This window comes from Sander vitreus, chromosome 11 (genome assembly GCF_031162955.1).
Source record: "Sander vitreus isolate 19-12246 chromosome 11, sanVit1, whole genome shotgun sequence".
Lineage (NCBI taxonomy): Eukaryota > Metazoa > Chordata > Actinopteri > Perciformes > Percidae > Sander > Sander vitreus.
In genome coordinates, this window is record NC_135865.1 from 11,824,011 (window position 1) to 11,844,410 (window position 20,400).

At 42.5% G+C, this 20,400-nt stretch overlaps 1 protein-coding gene across 1 annotated transcript in view; it reads left to right on the forward strand.

Moving 5' to 3' along the window:
• The first annotated feature begins 365 nt into the window (after window positions 1-365).
• The window catches only part of asmt (acetylserotonin O-methyltransferase), a 23,641-nt gene continuing 3,606 nt past the window's right edge, over window positions 366-20,400 (forward strand). The window contains exons 1-5 of the mRNA XM_078261635.1: window positions 366-467; window positions 1,589-1,763; window positions 2,206-2,335; window positions 4,422-4,490; window positions 8,746-8,864. Coding sequence (XP_078117761.1) covers window positions 366-467; window positions 1,589-1,763; window positions 2,206-2,335; window positions 4,422-4,490; window positions 8,746-8,864 — 595 coding nt within the window. The remainder of the gene's footprint in view (window positions 468-1,588; window positions 1,764-2,205; window positions 2,336-4,421; window positions 4,491-8,745; window positions 8,865-20,400) is intronic.

A 20,400-nucleotide genomic window follows, 5' to 3' on the forward strand; every position in this document is an offset into this window, starting at 1 on the left:
CAATCACATTTAGGGGTCATGAAAACAGTGGGAAACAGATCTGTTATGAGAATGCACTGAATTAAAGTCTCCACCCGAGTGTGTGTGAGTGATAATGAACAAGGCAGCAGCATGTTGCCAGAGAGTTGTTTCATTGTCCAATGCAGACTGAGCCCCTGCTCTAATCTGGGTTATCTGGCTGTAATCAGCTTAGCCCACTACTGCTGCTGCTGGGTGGCATTTTCTGTCGCTTTAGTCTGCGCTACCATTCAAACGCACCTGCTAAAGGGCCTCAGGAGTAATACAAACTAGCAGGAAAGTTCAGTTTGCACGTAGAAGAGGTTGGAAGAGCGCAACATTCAGAGTCTTTTCGAGGAGTCCTGGCCATGGCTGAGAGTCAAGAGACGGGTTCATCTGAGGGGACACATGCTGCAGACATGTACCCCAGAAAAATACTGGAGTATATGGAAGGATTCCTCATCTCCAAGGTAACACGGAGAGTGGCACACATCAGTGCATACACAGCTTTACTCAGTTTTTGACACAATAGTGTTCCCCTCCTCAGCTTGAGAGTTAATAGCATTCCTGGAAGTTGAAATTGCAATAACTTCAATGCCACAAGGATAGCGTTTCTTAAGAGCTTGATTGGTCGATTAGTCAATTGAGAGAAAATCCATTGTTAACTTTTTAAAGTTATTTACTGATGTAATTGTTGTGAGAGCTTTGTGTTTTAAGTTGATGGCTGTACAAAGAAAATCATTTTCAAGATGCCACTTTGGGCTCCAGAATATCGTGATGAGCATTTGTCCCATTGGACATATTATATATAATTTGGAGATTAAACAATAATGAAAATAATCATTATTTGCAGCCCTAAATCTCTTAACCGAAAAATACATAAAGTACTATTATTTGTAAAAATAAATTTGATTTCTTGTGGTTATATTTGTGGCCTTGTCACCAACCTCAAACTGCACTTTATATTTACTATTACCTACACTATAAATAGATACTGGATGATCAAGCTTTAATTGAATGATCCACGTAAACAAGCGTTACAGGAGCAAATGGTAAAAGGAGACAGACAAGAAAATGAGGACAGTAAATGAATAAATGAGAAGGTGTAAAGGGAAAGTGCAAAGAATGAAATAATATTATATATGGAGAGTATGCAGCATATAAGACTACTAATGAAAACATTACTGATGCCGACAAATACATCAATGAAATATACATTCAGCTACACTCTATATGTCATACTATCGTTACCATTTGAATGGCTCTTTACAATGTGGTCGTTTCAATCCTTTACTGTGCTTTGATAGTGACCTACTCAGCAGAGTGTAATGAAGCACAACAAATGATCTATAATAGACACATGGACATGTTTGGTCTTTCTGTTGAAATAACTGAAGCATCAATATAGTGCTGTCCTGATTAGTGTAAATATATAGTGTTATATGTGACTATAATTTCATTGATCAGATTTAATTAGTGAACTCTATGAGATGGTACTGCAAATAGAGCATTCTATTTCTCTCTCTCTCTCTCTCTCTCTCTCTCTCTCTCTCTCTCTCTCTTTCTTTCTCTTTCTCTCTCTCTGACCCAGACGGTTTTCTCCTCATGCGAGCTGGGTGTGTTTGATGTGCTGCTGGCTTCAGAGCATCCCCTGTCTGCAGAGGAGATCAGTCAGGCGATCGGAGCCAGTCTGGATGGCACACAGAGACTGCTGGCTGCCTGCACCGGCCTGCAGCTACTCAACACACACCAGGACAAAGGACGAGGTCAGCACACACAGCTAAAAAAGGAATAATAGCTCATAAATAGACTAACAACTTGTCCCTCTAAATAAGTTGAGTAGTAGTACTTATAGTAATGATGATAATTATCACAGTTTCAGTACTACATAATGTAATACTGTAGGGTTGAAAAGGATATGAATATGTAAAACTTAAATAGAATTTCACAAAAATTACCAATGAAACGCATACATACAGTAGAAGGGGGAAAAAAAGTAGTCTTTTATTAAATTTTCATTTTTGTTCATTTCTCATATTCACAGACATTCATGACATTGTCAATTGCTGCACCACATATGTGCACACCTTTCCCTCAGTCTCTGTCTCCCACATAGACATAAAAGGTCAAACTTTTGTCTCAATCTCAACCTGCAGTGATTCATTCACAGTCACCTCCTCATACCTCCACCTCTCCCACCTGTTTCAGTGTTTTACAGTAACACAGAGCAGGCCAGTGTCTACCTGACCCGCTCCAGTCCTGTATCCCTCTACCAGTCCATCCAGTACAGCTCCAGAACCATCTACCTCTGCTGGCACTACCTGACCGACGCTGTCAGGTCAGTACACTGAGCATGGCCTAGAGCTGCAACTAAAGTTTTTTGTCAATTCAAAGTTTAATCTTATAGGCTATAAAATGTCTGAAAATGGTAACAAAAGCCTATCACAATAAGCACAAGGTTATATGCAGCCCAAAGTGTTAATGTCAATTACAATTATATAAAACACTGAAAAAGAGCAAATCCTCAAAGTTGAGAAGCTGAAACCAGCTATCTGTTGACATTTCCGTCTTGATTAATGACTTAAGCAATTAATCAATAATTGACATTATTTTTCTGTCTGGTGATTAATCAATTGATTAATTGGTTTAATTCCAGTCAGACTTCAAGATGTCTGAGAAACTGGTGTCTATCACCCAAACCTTAGTTCCCGAGAGATATTTACCTGTTAGCTGGAGTATTTTCAAAAGGAATGTGTTTTCCTTCAAATGTTCTACATATTACACACATTGATGTGCTTTGATAGATTATGTTAGTCCCCCGTGGGGTGAATTGTCTTTGCTCTTAAGGCTGTTTTATGCTTCTGCGTCAACTCCACGCCGTAGCTACGCCGTCGCTCCGCCATAACTAAGCCGTCGCTCCGCCATAACTAAGCCGTAACTAAGCCGCAACTAAGCCGCAACTATGCCGCAACTAAGCCGCAACTAAGTCGTAACTAAGCCGTAACTAAGCCGTAACTAAGCCGCAACTACGCCATTGCTCCTACGGCGTCGTGAACTTTTTAGTGTTCTGCGTCGGGGTTGCTTTGCATCGCGGTGCATTTCACCGCCAGAAAGTTAGGGGGTGATAAGTCTGAGGTTATTTGCGAGGTGTCTGCCAGCCAGTTTATGTTATGTTAGCAAGCAAACTTTAGCACAACTGCCCACAAAGTACTGCTTGCTGGTGAAGTGCTAATTTCAAAACGTTACTGACATATAGACACTTTACAAACGGATAACCCCATCATTGTAACCAAAACATGTCTGAGTTTATTTGCAAAGCTTATGTCAGTGAACTAGTTGATACTCCCCACAGTAGGCTGCTTGAAACACCGACTATCAACACACAGGACTAGTTGACCAATCACAGTCCTTGCGGTCTGCGCCGCCTCAACGCGAAGTTAACATTTTTTGGAGGTGCATGTCTAGCTACGGCGGAGGGCTCGGAGGGAGGTTCGTGGCGACGCAGAGGGGTCTGCTGGGGTACGCCGTTGATTCGACGCAGAAGCATATAACAGCCTTTACTTGTTGTCGTGCAGGGCCATACAGTTTGTGTTGTGATATCCAGGTACTATACCTTTAATATGACCTGTAATAATTTAAGATTATTTTGTAAAAGAACAATTGTTAATGACTAAAATATAATTTACAAAATATAACTTGGGGACACAAAATGCTACAGGGGGAGTCAAACCAAAAGAGCAAGCTACAATAAACATAACTAAATAAACCATAACTGCTTAAAAATAATACCAAGACAATGCTACTGTAAATAATGTAGTAAGTAAAGTACCTAAAGTAGTATTCAATTAAATGAGCAAGCCAAGAGTAAATCACACACAGGTGGGCCATGAGGGGCTGTGAGAACTGCACGTTTGATTTGTAGCTGAAGGATGTGGATTCTAGTCCTCCTTTTCTGTTTGAACAGTGTCTGAAGATGGATTTTAGTCTCATTGTTATGTCTGAGGGAGGACAGCCAGCCGCTCTCAGACTGGATTCACTGTAGCTGACGAGTGAAGACCATCTGTAACAAGAAATGACTGCAGATGCAGAAGTAAAAATGATATCTAAAGGATAAAGGCACATTGATCCAAATGACTAATTCTTCTCGTGTGAGAGTGTGCGACAAAAAAATGTGAATTCACCTAGAATAGACAGAGCATGATTGTGAATTCATTGTCAATTCATGTCAGCACATTTGATCCATGTCAATTGTAATGAAGCTGATTTTAAGTATTGAGAAGATCAATAACTAGACCCCACATTTTGTACACTCACTTAGCAAATATATGTGAAAAATCATCAAATAAGTCACATATACCCAATACATATATCACTATGTAATATAGTTGCCATTTATGAATATTTTTGCTTTTGCCTTGTTCTAGAGAGGGAAGAAATCAGTATGAAAAGGCTTTTGGAGTCACTTCGAACGACCTGTTTCAAGCTCTCTACAGGTAAGAAGCTGTCTTTGTTGAACACACACAAACACACGCACACACACCAGCACGCACACACAAACAGATGAAACACATATTCTCGCTCATTTACATTCCACCCCTGTCTCTCCATCTTAAGCCTGTCTGTCACTTTCTTCTATTTTCCCCCTTAAAAAACAGTCTCATGGGATGTATTAGGAGGCAGGGGATGTGTGTGTGAGAGAGAGGGTGTGGGCAGTGATGTGAGGAAGCTTGGAGCAGAGAGAGAGAATAAATCTGCCATTGTCCTTGAGGTCTCGTTTGTTTATGATATTTAGTGGCCATAGGTTTTTTTTTGTGTAAAGATTATTTTTTGGGCATTTTTAGGGCTTTATTCGACAGGACAGCTGAAGACATGAAAGGGGAGAGAGAGGGGGGAATGACATACAGCAAAGGGCCGCAGGTCGGAGTCAAACCTGGGTCCGCTGCGTCTAGGAGTAAACATCCTCTACATATGGGTACCCGCTCTACCAACTGAGCTATCCAGGCTCCCAGTGCCCATAGTTTTAATGCTTCACTGATCTGCTGGTCAGCAGTTTTCAGGGGTCACACGCTCAAAGTTTCACACTTTGTTCGCTAATCGGTCATGATTGGCCTGCCGGAGGCACTGTAGCCTACTGTAGAACACAGCCAGTCCCACAGCAACAGAGACTGTCAAAACTATACCACAGTGGAATAACTCGCTAAACATCCTCCCTTCCCGTCCTCATCATGGCATGATTTGGACAACCAGTACTTTAATGGAAAGGGATCTGATGCGCACAAATAGAAGATGAAACAGATGTTAAAATGCACATTTCCATTATTATTTTGCATTTGAACCGTAAAATGAAATGTACCGACACCAATATGCAGATGTATGAATTAGCTACACACATCACGCCAGTAGAACTAGAAAGTTGAAATTTGACATATTTCTTTGCATGTGAATTATTTTTAGTTTTCTTTGGATTTTTACACATCACACAATTTATGTTTTGTATTTTGCTGGTTGTTGGGCCTTTAAATTATCTCTGTATTTGATATTGTTGATTCATTTTTGTTCTTGTATCCTTTGATTCCTTTCGATAAGCAGCTGACAAAAGATGTCACAAAAACTTCCTCATTAAAAAAAAGATGAATACAAAATGAGAATATTCAAAATATGAACCATGCACACATAATGTAATACACCCTTGTGCAGATGAATATGTCATTCAGCTTTAATTGATTACAAATGAAAATACCCCACAAGAAAAATGTCAACACCTGCACACAATTGATTTAATGTGGAGTAGCAGTTGTTTGTCCCCGCTGATTTCTCCTGTGAATACTGTGGGTAAATAAGCAAGGGGGAAACAACCACTGAAGACATTCGTTCTCACTGTGTTCTTAGAGCACTGTAGCAGGAGCAGGATGATTCAAAGCTGGCTGGATGACTCAGACTCCTGTTTACTCATTGCCATTTAACCGGCTGTGTACTACACCTGAATAATTTACAGCCAAGTCCCGTCTACAGCTTGAATTCTCATACTCGATAAAGCAGAAAAGATTTGGACTCGCAAGAGAGTGTGGATTTAGAGAGCTATTGAGATTTAAAAAACAAGACATTGCATAGGAAGAAGTTTTACAGAAGATAACTTATTATTTTGTCCAAACCCCGATGCGTCTGATGGTTTCAGCCTTAAGAATATGATTTTCATGTAATTTGAAAAGTAAAAGGAGTTTCTGTATTTTAAACATGGTAAGGGGTTTAATACTGAAACGGTTGTAATGCTTTCCTTGAAGTGGTCATCACATGAATTTCTTGAGTGTTCATTGAAATAATTAAAACTAGATCATTAAATACGGAAGTAAACACGTCAAGTAAAAAATGCAGTCTATAGACTGCTAAATGGAAGATAGTTACTAACATATTAGAAAATATATACATATACACACATATATATATATATATATATATATATATATACATATGTATATTTACAATGAGTATTTTTACTCATTGTCTGGCACACAATGAGTATGAACCATCCATCAATGATTGGATTCTTTAGGTTTATTAGTTTGAGCATATGCTGGTAACAAACCTGTTAGTCTCACAAGTCTCACAAGGTCTACATCACACTAGTCTCCTTTTTGCCAGACCATCCACACGCTGCGGGCGGCGCTAAGCTCGGGACAAAGCAGCGGTGGCTGTGCAAAATGGTCTCTGGAAGGAACTTGTTTTGCACCCTGCAAAAGAAAACGCTACATACAATATTAAATTGAAGTTAACTGTTCACACAATACAGTTACACGAGCTATATAAATTAGCTAGATACATGCTTAAACGTAATTTGCGCTTACCAGTGTATCGCCGTGTGTACTTCGTCCACAGCAATCCCCACCAATCTGTCCCAAAACGTCCCAGCTAGAGAGTAAATGAAGTAAACATTTTCTTTGTAAATCTTTACAATCATTCCCTGAAAGAACCAAGCAGGCCTGCCTTGTTGCATGATCCATATTCTCAGATTCCAAACACTTGCCATTTTCAGCGTGTAGCTTGCTAGCTCGAAGTTTGTTGTTGTTTCCCGAAGCAAACAGTTTGAGAACGGCAACACACGGAGAGTGGAAGGTGAGGGACATCCAGCGTTTGAGGCCAGGCAGTTATCCTGGAAATGTACTTCCGTTTATCCAGACAACATACCTGGATAAACTTATATTCTAGTCATGAAACCTGGGTTATCATAATGCTGTGAAATGCACACTGTGCACTAATCGTCTTTGAATATAATATTTTGGTAATTAGTATACCATTTTATATTGACAAAAAATTATACGATTGTGTGCGCTGAAAAAAGTACATCAAACTGCAACTTTGGAATGATACTGCCTGTTTCAAATGTAGAAATGTAAGTCACAATAATTTGAAATTGTCTAGCTTAGGCGCCCTCCTGTGGAAGGTCAAAGAAGAAACAGTGGATGAGACAGAACTGAGTCAAGGACACTGAAATGAAGGGACAGAAGGAACACGTGAATTGCACTAGCTTCCAATGACATTGTTACTATTTGTCTACAAATAAAGAGAATTAAAGAGTAAGCAATTTGTAATTAAGATACATTATTTTTTTGCTCTACAAGATGTTCATGAATGTGTCTCAGCACAATGGGACAATAGCATCCACCAACAACACATTTAAAAATCTACTAAACTAATCATGTAATGATCTGTGAAGTGAATTTAAACTCAAAGTGGATCATACAAGATACTGTACTTGTCATTCTTGTCTTCTATTATTGTTTGATAATAATGAAGATGCTAAAGCATCAAGACAGCTGTAGTGATCAGGCAGGGAGTGCACAACTTGTCTGTGCAGAGTGCAGACGGATCACAAACCAGGATGATGTTCTAACGATGTATATAAGGACAGAGGAGCATTTTTTTCCTCAATATGGTTGGAGACAGGATGAGTTTGTGTGCATGTAAATGTACTCAACCAGGGACAAAAAGGCCTGCACATGTTATCGTTGGGGGGCATTCAATAAATTGCACCCAAAATGTTTTCAAATTAAAGCTGACAGTCTGCTGTTTGGCCTCACAGTCATTTCATCTTTTCACATCCGATTTAATCAGAGTCTGAAGCCACAACAATGAGTCACTTTCAAAGTTCCTCGGGAGGTCACTGTGTCATCTGAAGTTGGTTCATGTAACAGATGGCAGATCACTTTGCTGCTGTGAAATTTGGATATTCATACAATTCTAGTGAACAGAGGATACTGATCTAGATGTGTGTGTGTGTGTGTGTGTGTGTGTGTGTGTGTGTGTGTGCGTGCATGCGTGCGTGCGTGCGTGTAGCCCCATGGCAAGGCAGCGTGCTGGGCGATGAGGTGGAGATTCCTCAGAGCAGCAGCAGTCACCACAGGCTCTTCTATTCTGCAGCACCCTGTCTCTCTCTCTCTCTCTCTCTCACACACTCACACACACACACACACACACACACACATGCATACGCACACGCACACGCACACACAGTGCCTCTCCTCATCTACAAAGTGTCTCCCTGTGGCGACACTGTGTGTGTGTGTGTGTGTGTGTGCGTGCGTGGGTGTGGGTGTGGGTGTCTGTGTGTGGTCTACTGTTTATTGTGGACACAGAGCAAATACAACCTTAGGTGTCAGAAAATGATAAAGTAAGCCCTAATACACAGAGACTGAAATGAAAGAGAGGCTGTACTGATATGACTAACTGTTTTGTCTGTGTGTGTGTGTGTAGGTCTGATGAGGAGATGCTGAAGTTTATGCAGTTAATGAACTCAATTTGGAACATCTGTGGTAAAGATGTGGTCATGGCCTTCGACCTTTCGCCTTTCAAGATCATTTGTGACCTTGGTGGTAAGTGTGTGTGTGTGTGTGTGTGTGTGTGAGTATGAGACCACGAGTCACCATATCTAATTTCCATAAGGGTGTGGGTTCGCAGTCATTAACATTTAAAATCGTTGCCCGCACGTGTTAACTCAGAGACAGCTGGCTAAGCCACACACATTTAATACAGTCCAGTGTGTGGATGCACAGAAATGCACAACACACACGCAGTCAACTGTGACCTTTATTATACCCCCCTCCAGCTTCTGAGTTAATAACTTTAAGCAAATCAGTCAAATTTCCCAACACACACACACACACACACACACACACACACACACACACACACACACACACACACACAAAAAACTCAAAGTCACCTCCACCTGGAGTTTCCATATCCAGTTATCCTGTCACAAATTCAGCCAAGTGCTACATTATTGTGTATCTGTCAGAAGATATGTTAAAAACATGTTTTTTTCTTAAGTGCTGAACAAATACAACAAACAACAAATACAGTGTACAACACATGGGGTTGATACTATTTAAAACTAAATTAAACAGGAATTGATCGTCCCATGATAGTTTAAATGGCAGCTTGTCCATATCAAGAAAATAATTTCCAGAAAAAACACTTTGTTGATTGGTTAAGCTTTTGTGTTGTTTTAACCTATGACCATGTCTCTTCTAATGCGGATCAATTTAAAAATGCATCTTTTTCTCTCCATTTGTGGCTTCCTTTACATTTAAAACTTTCAAAAATGCACTCTGAGTGGATAAACTTAACAAGGCCAGGGTTGCAAAAACTGATATGACATTTAACTGACAGACGAGTAGTACTTCCTGATAGCAGCAACTTTCTGTCACAGTTGTCCATATTCAGTTCACATGTAACCTATGTGGCTATTTATCAATATGGTCATAGGCGCTGATTTATGTTTTCCTCCGTGGGTGCTCACGGGAGATCGCCCTTTAAAAAGAAAAAGTAATGTTTGCATTTCAGAACCTTAGGAAATGGACAGCGGCCGACACAAACACACAGGCCTATTAACTCGATAATAAAGCCGTAAAGTAGGCTCTCTTTCAACTCAGGACAGCGCCAGTTCTCACACATACAGATAGGATTGGAGATGAAAAGTTTAACTGACACCTAACGTGTCGTGGGAAATTAAGAATCAATGCCACCTTTCTAGTAGCCTAGGCCTAAAGATGAATTAGTAGGCCTGGCTAAATCTCTTTTCATCCGAGAGACGCTGTGATTGATGGACAGGATATGGAGCAGGGGACTGACAGCGACATAACCAATCACACTATGACAGATGCTCCACTTAACACCAACTGCAATGTTTAATTTCAAATTAATGTAGCCTACTGGCAGTCTGGCACACAGGGGTCCTCAGTATTTTCCGTGGGTGCTCGAGCTCTGGAGCACCCACAGTATCAGCGCCTATGAATATGTTATACTCATGCATTTGTTTGAAAGCTGAGACAGAAAGTGGACAATAAAAAGACTTGTCTTCTACACTAAAAACAAAATAAGTGTTCAGAGTTGAAGACAACAGCGCAGTTTAACCTGCTGAGTATAGTAAATATCCAGCCATGTCTGTCACAACAGTCTATTTATGCCACACTTACCAGGTAATGGCTGTAACACATGATTTTGTGGTTTTACAAACAAGAGAATAAATACTTACCGTTTTCCTGTTGCGGTATTTCAGTTAGATAGTGAATTTAAAACAATGTTTTGTAATAAAGCTGTATTAATGTGGACATGGCCCTAGTATGTTTAACTATGTGATTTTGAATAGCTTGATCCTGCTGCCCTATCAGACATTTCTTAAGCATACAAGAAATATGCACTTGCTAATAGATATGAAGGGAAATCATGTAACTCCAATTTGCTGCAGACTAATGTTGTTAGGAGCTAGTTCTGACCCAGAACGCAGAGATATCACACAGACAATGAAGAGCAGTTTTAAAAGGTTTAATTAAACAACGTGTACTCAGAGTTACACAGTTGATTGTGTCAGGGCGGGAAAACTCCTGGCTGGTCCGAGATAGAGGCGAGACGACGGGGAAGAGTCCAGCTGGTTTCGGGACACGAGGGAGACAGGCAGAGATGAGTACACTGGTGGTTTTCCCAAAGTGGAGACTGAGGCTGGACGGTGAGGCTGGGAGCATGCAGGCACAACGGCGAAAGCAGCAGGTCTGAGCGGGAACACATGGGTTGTAGTTAACGAACTGGCGCTGAGGGGATGATCAGCCCGGGTTCATACTGCTGGGTTGAATCTGGATGATTAGCTGCAGCTGTGACGATCGGCAGTGCATGGTAGAAGCAGCCACGCCCCTTGACCTACTTTCGTCCAGACCACGCCTCCAGCACTCCAAACGGAAAAACACAAACAAACACAGACACACAGGAAGAAGACATTCAAAGCAGGGCGGAGAGAGAGCTGACCATAACAGGACCCCCCCCCCCTCAACGGACGCCTCCCGGCGTCCCTCTAGGCCTCAGCTTGTCAGGGTGAGCTCGATGGAAGTCCGTCACCAGTTGCGGATCCAAAATAAAACTCCTTGGGATCCAAGAACGCTCCTCTGGTCCATAACCCTCCCAGTCGACAAGCTACTGGAGCCCCCTACCCCGCCGCCGAACATCCAAAAGCCTTTGGACAGTGTAGGCTGGGTGGTCGTCAATCATGCGTACAGGAGGTGGAGGATCCGCAGGCGGGCACAGAGGACTGGACGAGACAGGTTTCAGTTGTGACACATGGAAGTTGGGATGACACCTCATAGTCCGCGGCAACTTTAGCCGCACAGCAGAGGGATTGATAATCAAATCAATAATGAATGGACCCAGAAACCGAGGTGCCAACTTGCGTGATTCGATCCGCAGAGGAATGTTCTTGGAGGAAAGCCACACCTGTTGTCCCGGTTGGTACTGGGGAGCTGGGATCCTGCGCCGATATGCCGAACTCTTGTTCTGCTCCGCAGTCCTGAGCAACGCCTCACGGGCGTCGCGCCAAACCTGATGACAGCGACGTAATTTCTCCTGAACTGAGGACAGCCAACTCTTTTTCTTGATCAGGAAACAGAGGAGGTTGATACCCCGGCGACGCCTCGACGGGGGATAGGCTGGTGGCAGAGGTGGTCAGGGAATTATGGGCATACTCGATCCAGAGAAGTTGTTTCGCCCAAGAAGATGAGCCGCCACGCAGCGAAGAGACGCTTCCAGGTCCTGGTTGGCTCTCTCAGTCTGGCCGTTTGATTGCGGATGAAATCCTGAGGAGAGACTCACAGTCGCGCCAAGAGCAGAACAAAAATCTTTCCAGACTTGAGAAATGAACTGTGGGCCTCTGTCAGAAACAATGTCTACAGGTATTCCATGGGGACGGAATACAAGACTAAGAGGTCCGCTGCCTCACTGGCAGTCGGTAATTTTGGTAATGCTACATAGTGAGCAGATTTAGAAAATCTGTCCACAATGGTGAGTACTGTATCATTACCTTCAGACACAGGGAGACCGGAGACAAAGCCCAGGGCTATGTGGGATCAGGGATGACTTGGAACCGGCAGAGTCTGCAGTAAACCCGAGGGAGACTGGTGGGAGGCTTTTCCTCGGGCACAGGTGGTACATGCTGCCACGTAAGCCCGAACGGCAGGTTCAGCTGACGACCACCAAAAATGTCTTTTGAGCAACGTTAGGGTACGTTGCATCCCTGGATGACAGGCAAAACGGGAAGAGCACTTCAGACCGCACAGACACAGGGACATAGAGCCGGCCAGGTGGTCCATCTGCTGGTCCAGGGTCGGATTCTTGGGCCGACTTAACGAGGGATTCGATTTCCCAACGGACTGCGGCCATGACGCAGGTAGATGGCAGGATGGACTCAGGCTCACTGGACTCTTCAGAGACGGAGAACTGGCGGGACAAAGCATCAGGTTTTACATTGCAAGATCCAGGACGGTAAGTAAAAGTAAAGTTAAACCTGTTGAAGAAGATGGACCATCTGGCTTGACGGGAGTTTAGTCTTTTAGATGACTGGATAAAGGCCAGGTTTTTGTGGTCGGTCCAAACCACAAAAGGCTGCTCCGCCCCGTCCAGCCAATGTCTCTATTCCTCCAATGCCAGTTTCACGGCCAGCAACTCCCTGTTCCCCACATCGTAGTGTCTCTCTGCTGGTGACAATTTTTTGGAGAAAAAGGCACAAGGATGGAGCTTTTGGTCCGTGGGGGAGCGTTGTGAGAGAACAGCTCCAACACCTGAATCTGACGCATCCACTTCCACAATAAAAGGTAATGATGCGTCTGGGTGAATGAGCACTGGGGAGGTGGAAAACAGTTCTTTCAGGGTATTCATGTCTTGGTCTGCTTCAGAAGACCACACAAATGGGACTTTAGGGGAAGTGAGCTTGGTGAGGGGAGCTACTACCCGACTAAAACCCTGGATAAATCTCCTGTAAAAATTTGCAAAACCCAGGAAACGTTGCAACTGTTTGCGAGTCTGCGGTATGGGCCATTCAGTTACTGCTTAAATTTTTTCAGGATCTGCAGAAACCTGTCCCTTCTCTATGATGAACCCAAGGAAAGGAACTGACTCACGATGGAATTTACATTTTTCCGCTTTTACAAAAAGCTTGTTCTCCAAGAGGTGTTTAAGGACTAGATGGACATGGGAGACATGTTCCTCAAGGGACTTAGAAAAAAAAATTAATCTAAATGTCGTCCAGGTAGACGAACACAAAACGATTTAACATGTCTCTCAAAACATCATTCACCATCGCTTGGAATACTGCTGGTGCAGTAAGTTTGTAAGTCCGAATGGCATTACCAGGTATTCAAAGTGTCCAAGCGGTGTATTAAAGGCCGTTTTCCACTCAGCCCCTTGCCGAATCCTGACGAGGTGGTAGGCATTGCGCAGGTCCAGTTTTGAGAAAACCGTGGCGCCCTGATGGGGTTCAAAAGCAGAGTTTATGAGTGGGAATGGGTATTTATTTTTCACTGTAATATTGTTCAATCCGCGAAAATCAATATAGGGGCGTAGTGTCTTGTCCTTCTTGTCCACAAAGAAGAAACCCACCCCCACAGGAGACGTTGAAGGGCGAATAATACCTGCAGCCAGTTAATCACCGATATATTTCTCCATCGCCTCTCTTTCAGGCCTGGACAGGTTGTAGAGTCGGCTTGAAGGCAAGGGGGCTCCTGGAAACAACTCAATAGCACAATCATAGGGTCTGTGAGGTGGCAAAGATAAAGCCTTTTCCTTGCTAAATACTTCAGCTAAATCCAGATATTCTTTGGGGACCAATGACAAATCAGGCAGTTTCACAGATGCAGTCAGGGTTACAATTTTGGGAGGAATAGCCGAACCGAGACGTGGAATGACAGAAACTGCTCCAACTGTTTATAGTCTTGTGTTGCCAGTCTATTTGAGGATTGTGTAACCTGAGCCAGGGAAAACCGAGAATGAGAGGAGAGAACGATGCTGCCACAACCTTGAAGGTAACCTCTCGGTGGTTACCGGAAAGAACGACAGTTACTGGGACTGTTTGCTGAGTTACCTTTGCCAGTAACTGACTGTCAGTGGTCGCCACATTGATGGGGGGGGGGGAGTGATTCGAGGGGAAGGTTAGCCTGCTTAACCAGATTAGAGTCAATGACATTATCCTCTGCCCCCGAATCAATAAGGGCTGACAGTGGTAGTGAACCAAATTGGAGAGTTGCAGGGAGAGATAAACGAGGGGATGTGGGTTCAACTTCAGGAACTGGGCTCGCTAGTGTACCCACTCTCACTAACGAGCCTCTTCTTTTGGGCGTACAGGACAACTAGCGAGGTAATGGGAGGAGTTTCCACAGTACAGGCACTCACCTGCCTGTCGGCAGCGCAAGCGTTCAGCTGGGGGTAACCGAGCCCGACCCAATTGCATGGGTTCCTCCTCATCCCTCGTAGCGGGGACCGGTGCTGCCGAGAGCTCTCGACGGGGAGATGAGGAACAGGACTTTGGTGCCTTGGACGCCCGAACCGGAACATGTGTGTGTGTCCGCTCCTCTCCCGGAGCCTGTTGTCATTCTTAATGTCTAAAGAATGAAGACTGTGCAGGTTACTGGGTTCATCGCAAAGAGCAAGCTCATCTTTAACTGAAGGGTTCAAACCGTGCACAAAAACTCCCTGTAGTGCCTCATCATTCCATTTGGAATCAGCTGCTAATGTCCAAAACTCAATTGAGTACTCAGCTACACTCTCAATACCCTTTCTGAGGTCCAACAGTCTCTTGGAGGCGTTTCTGACATAATCTGGGTGATCAAAAACGGTTCTCAACCGTGCGGAAAAAAAATAATCAGAAAAGGTTAAACTGGTGAGGTGTTGATTAGAGCACATAGCTTCTGCCCACACTAGTGCCTTTCCCCTGAGTAACCCCAGTGCGTAATGTACCTTAGATGATTCCAAGGCAAACGACAACGGCTTCTGTTGAAAAATGAGTCCACATTGGAGCAGGAAACCTCTGCATTTGTTCAGTTCTCCAGAGAATGGCTCCGGTGGTGTCACTGGGGGTTCCCGGGTGAATGAAGCGGAGTCCATGGCTGTGGAAGCAGACTGAGAGGGAGGAGTGGGGAGAGGTGAAACACTAGGTGCACTGGGAAGCGACAGAGTAGCAATTTGAGCAGACAGCTGAATCACTTGATTGAACAATTGCTGATTGGTCTCGAGTAATTTGTGAATTAACTGGTCGTGCTGCCCTAACAAAGCTTCTTGAGTTTTGATGGCACGAAAGATGCTGTCTTCGCCTGTTACGTTCTGTTAGGAGCTAGTTCTGACCCAGAACGCAGAGATATCACACAGACAATGTAGAGCAGTTTTAAAAGGTTTAATTAAACAACGTGTACTCAGAGTTACACAGTTGATTGTGTCAGGGCGGGAAAACTCCTGGCTGGTCCGAGATAGAGGCGAGACGACGGGGAAGAGTCCAGGTAGTTTCTGGACACGAGGGAGATGAGTACACTGGTGGTTTTCCCAAAGTGGAGACTGAGGCTGGACGTTGAGGCTGGGAGCATGCAGGCACAGCGGCAAAAGCAGCAGGTCTGAGCGGGAACACATGGGTTGTAGTTAACGAACTGGCGCTGAGGGGATGAGCAGCCCGGGTTTAAATACTGCTGGGTTGAATCTGGATGATTAGCTGCAACTGTGAAGATCGGCAGTGCATCGAAGGAAGCGGCCACGCCCCTTGACCTACTTTCCTCCAGACCACGCCTCCAGCACTCCAAACAGAAAAACACAGACAAAACACAAACAAACACAAACACACAGGAAAAAGACATCCAAAGCAGGGCGGAGAGAGAGCTGACCATAACAAATGTAGCTTCCATCCATTGTTCAACAGCAGAAGACTGGTTGAACTGAACAGCTGTGAATATAAAATGTGAAGCAAGATGTTGCAGCCTAGTCTTTAAATATGTAAAGGTAAAAAGGTAGCTTCCTTGACTGATCTCCTGTGTGTGCTCTACTTTGTCAAATCTGATTAATTTTAAAGTGCCTTTGAAACAGAAGATTGTCTTAAAAAATGGTTTACACACAGAGCAAAGGGCACAAGGATAAAAAAAAAAGTGAGAAGAAAAAGAATGAACAGAGAAGGATCAAAAACAAAAAAAGTACAAATGAATCTGTTAGCACAAGAGTTTCATCTCTTGTCATGATATGAATGATAGGGGAAACAAGCTTTTGTCTGAGAGAGGGTCACAGCTCTGTTTCATTTTCTTTCATCCTGTGTACTGAACTGAGAGCTGAACGTTGTCTCCACTCATGCACTCCTCCATTGGTCAAAAATAGACAGTAGCTAGATGGTGGATAATAACGTAGCAGTAATTGGATCGGAATAATGTTGTTTCTAACAAAGAATATTTAGTCTGTGGCTGTCAACATGCAAGACTATACTCTGTTATAATCATATTAAAATGATCCAAAGCATTAAAGCCCAAATTCCCACCAAGTTAAATTAGGTTAGAGGTTGGGATGCAAGCAATGTACAGACACTAACCCAGACTGAATGTATTTTAGTTTAGCATAATGGGTAAAAGTGCCTCAACATTAATCAAGAAAATAAATTAAGAAAAACATGTTGAGTATAAGAAGTTATTCATACACAAGTGAGTCTCTATTTTTCTCTGTTTTAATGATTTAAAAACTGCAACATTTGGGCTCAGTCAGGCAAAGAAACATCAAGCAGCTCTCTCTACCAACTCTATTTGACACCCGTGGGTGGCCACCTTATGTGTGTGACACCACAGCTGACCACACAGGGGGGCTGTGAAGCCACTAAAAGACAGAGACACACATCCAGGGCAGTCCTCCTGTCTTTTCTTTCCTCTCCTCTGTGAGATTCTCAGCGTGAGGATTGTGTGTTCATGTTTATGCATTAAGGTGCCCCACCAAACGGAGTGTGCATGTGCACAGCAGGAGTGTGAAGGGAGTGAGTGCAGTGTCCCATTAGGACTTTGTCTCTCACACAGCATCTGTTGTGTCTGCACACACCTGCTGCTCAAGTGCTCTGCCTGTTTCTCTGTCTGTCTCTCTGTCTGTCTGTCCTACTTTCTGCCAACTTGCTGACTTTAATCCAAATTAGTCTGAGTTTGCATTCAGAGTCTTGATCATTTATGTGATGAAGGTGGTTTGTTCTGTACTGGCTGTCTGTGGGAAGCCCTAGCTTTATTTTAATGTGACATTTAACACACATTTCGATGGTATGTTTTGTCTAAAAATGAATAATCAACTTAAAGGTTACTGCAACTCTAAGGAAATGATATTCATGTTTCTGAAGCATAATGTTTTCTTTTATGTAAACAGACATCTGCTTCATGTTGCTACGTGTAACAAACAGTCATAGAAAAAAGTATTCACATAATTTACATAAGAAAAAGTCATAATACCACAATGGAAGACTTTTCCAAATGAATGCATCCAAACTTGTAGCATAGTAAGAGCAAACAAGAATTGGTAAAATGTGCTATGGATTGAAAGCACTGATAATATATAATAAATATTTAAGTATATATGAAGATAGAAAGTATAGATAGATAGAATTGTTTATGGGCTAAAATATTCACACCTTAGTCTATCTATCTAAATCGTTTATCAGGTGGTCACAATTGAAATTTTTTTGTTTTTGTTTTACTCCACATTTTTAACCACATCAGAAAACAAACCATCACTCAGCTAGATGATGAGAGTATGTTCTGGTTCTGTGTGGCTGTACAACTGTACAAAGTTTACATTTGAACCAGTCATCCAGATTTATACAGGTTACAGATTTACTGTATAGAGATATATAGAGAGTTCCTATAAATCAAGCTCCAAAAAGTGCTGGATCATATGAACTTCCCACAGTGCATCTCAATATAATCTTTCATTAGACCCTCCCTGCAGTAAATGCCCATGTCTTTCAAACTCCATTACCCCCATTTGTAGTCTCAAGTCTCAAGCCGAGGCTGAGATAACCCTCTGTGTAAAGTCAGTGGAGCTCCCCCTCAGTGGTTCCTCCACACAGTTGAATGGAGAGTTAGTCACCTGTATCCAGTTGTTGACACATTACAGATGGATAACCTACACAGCCAGTATTCTAAGAGAATGATTCAAGCCCCCAAAAAATATGTAAGTAAAACTGACATTTAGAAATACCAGCACAAACTAGTATTGAGCAAAACACTAGATTTTTGGTGGTTTTTATTTATGAAATGATAACACATATGTACAAATGAATCTATATCAGAGAACATGCAGATCAAGTTAACAGAGAGAAAACAAAAGAACAAGAAAAACACAACAATAATATACAACAATGTAACAGACTTTAACAACCACAAACACCCATCAAAGGATTCCATTAACAAACTGAGACAGCCAGGTTAGCTCGGGGTCCTTTACAGCGTGTTGTTTGGTTTTGCTCCTCCTCGCTGCTCTTTGATTTTTGTCCTGTGCTAACCCCTGTTTATTGTGAGAGCGAGTGTGTGTGTGTGTGTGTGTGTGTGTGTGTGTGTGTGTGTGTGTGTGTGTGTGTACGTGTATGTACGTGTGTGTACATGTATAAAGGGCAGGTGTTGCCTTCCTCCTAACACGACCTGCTGCTTCTGTATTAATCTGTACAGAAGCAGTAAGACTTTTTCTTTTTTCAGACACACACACACACACACACACACACACACACACACACACACACACACACACACACACACACACCTCGATCTGGGTGGCTTTGTAGGTTTATGAGATCCTTAGATCCTGTATTCCACCTCACTGCCTTTCCATCACTTTTTACCATTCACACATTCTTCTTCCATCACTTTAGCTATCCATCTCATACACTTTCTCGCACACTCTCATTGTTTAAAATTCAGTTTGCTTTGTGAAGCACAAATGCTGATAATAATGCTGCCAAAGCTTCAAGGAGAAATTCATATTTTCACATTAAATCCTTTTCCGCCCTTGTGTGTTTGTGTGTGTTCGTATGCTCATTTCAATACCTTATTTTCCACTCAAATCATCAGGTCTTACCTCCGCCCTATAATGAGTTACAGTTCTCTCTAAGAGGACAGTAAGCAGAACAAAACTAAGAGTCTTTGGCCATGCTAGCAGGTCTGTGAGGCTGAGCTAAATGCTAGTCAGTCCCTCTAGGATTTTGCGGCCTTTTTTTGAGATTGTTGCGGCCCAAAATGCCTGATTTCGCGGGAGCTTTTGTAAGAAATTGCGATAAAAGTTGCGATGTCTTTTGTTTGTTGCAATGGAGTTGCGGGAGACAGTGAAAGTTGCAAAAATGTTGCGATTTTTTTTTTGTATAGTTCTTTCAAAATAAAAAGGAAACTTGTTTTGGGGAGAATAAAATTACTCTGGGCTGAGATTTCCTAGTAACCTTACCAAAAAGGCTCAGGATGCTGTAAACGTTGGTATAATATGAAAATGGCTGGTGGATTTAAGACAAAAAATAATAATTTATTGAATTAATAAAATTTGAACATATGTGTCAGTCGCTTGTTGATCTTTACATTGTTAGTTATTTTCCTATGCTGGCCTGGGCTGAGACACACATTACGGAGCAGTAGCCCCACCTGCTGCAGAGAGCCGACAGCCAGGATGGAAACGGCAGCAACTTCAGCGACTTTTAAATCGTTAAAGTCTACATTGATGTTAAAATGTATCGGACAGGTACAATGTTTACCATGTTCACCATATTATTTGAGCATTTTGCTAATTTGCACTGATGTTTTGCAGGTATTTGGTCATAAGCCAAAGTATTGGACAAAATAAAAGTTTGACCTGATGATGGCGCTAGATGAATAGTTGGATTCCCAAAGTACAATTCATCCTCTGCACTAACCGATGAGTTGTTAAAACATTTCAATAAAAAAGTATTTTAAAAAAAATGTCAACTTCATGGTGGTACTAGAAGAAGGATTGCCAAAGTCAGTAGGATTCATTCCCTGGGGACCATGAATGTATTTACCAAATTCCATCGTAATCCCTCCAATAGTTGTGGAGATATTTCGTTCTGGACCAAAGTGGTGGAACAGACAGACATTGCCA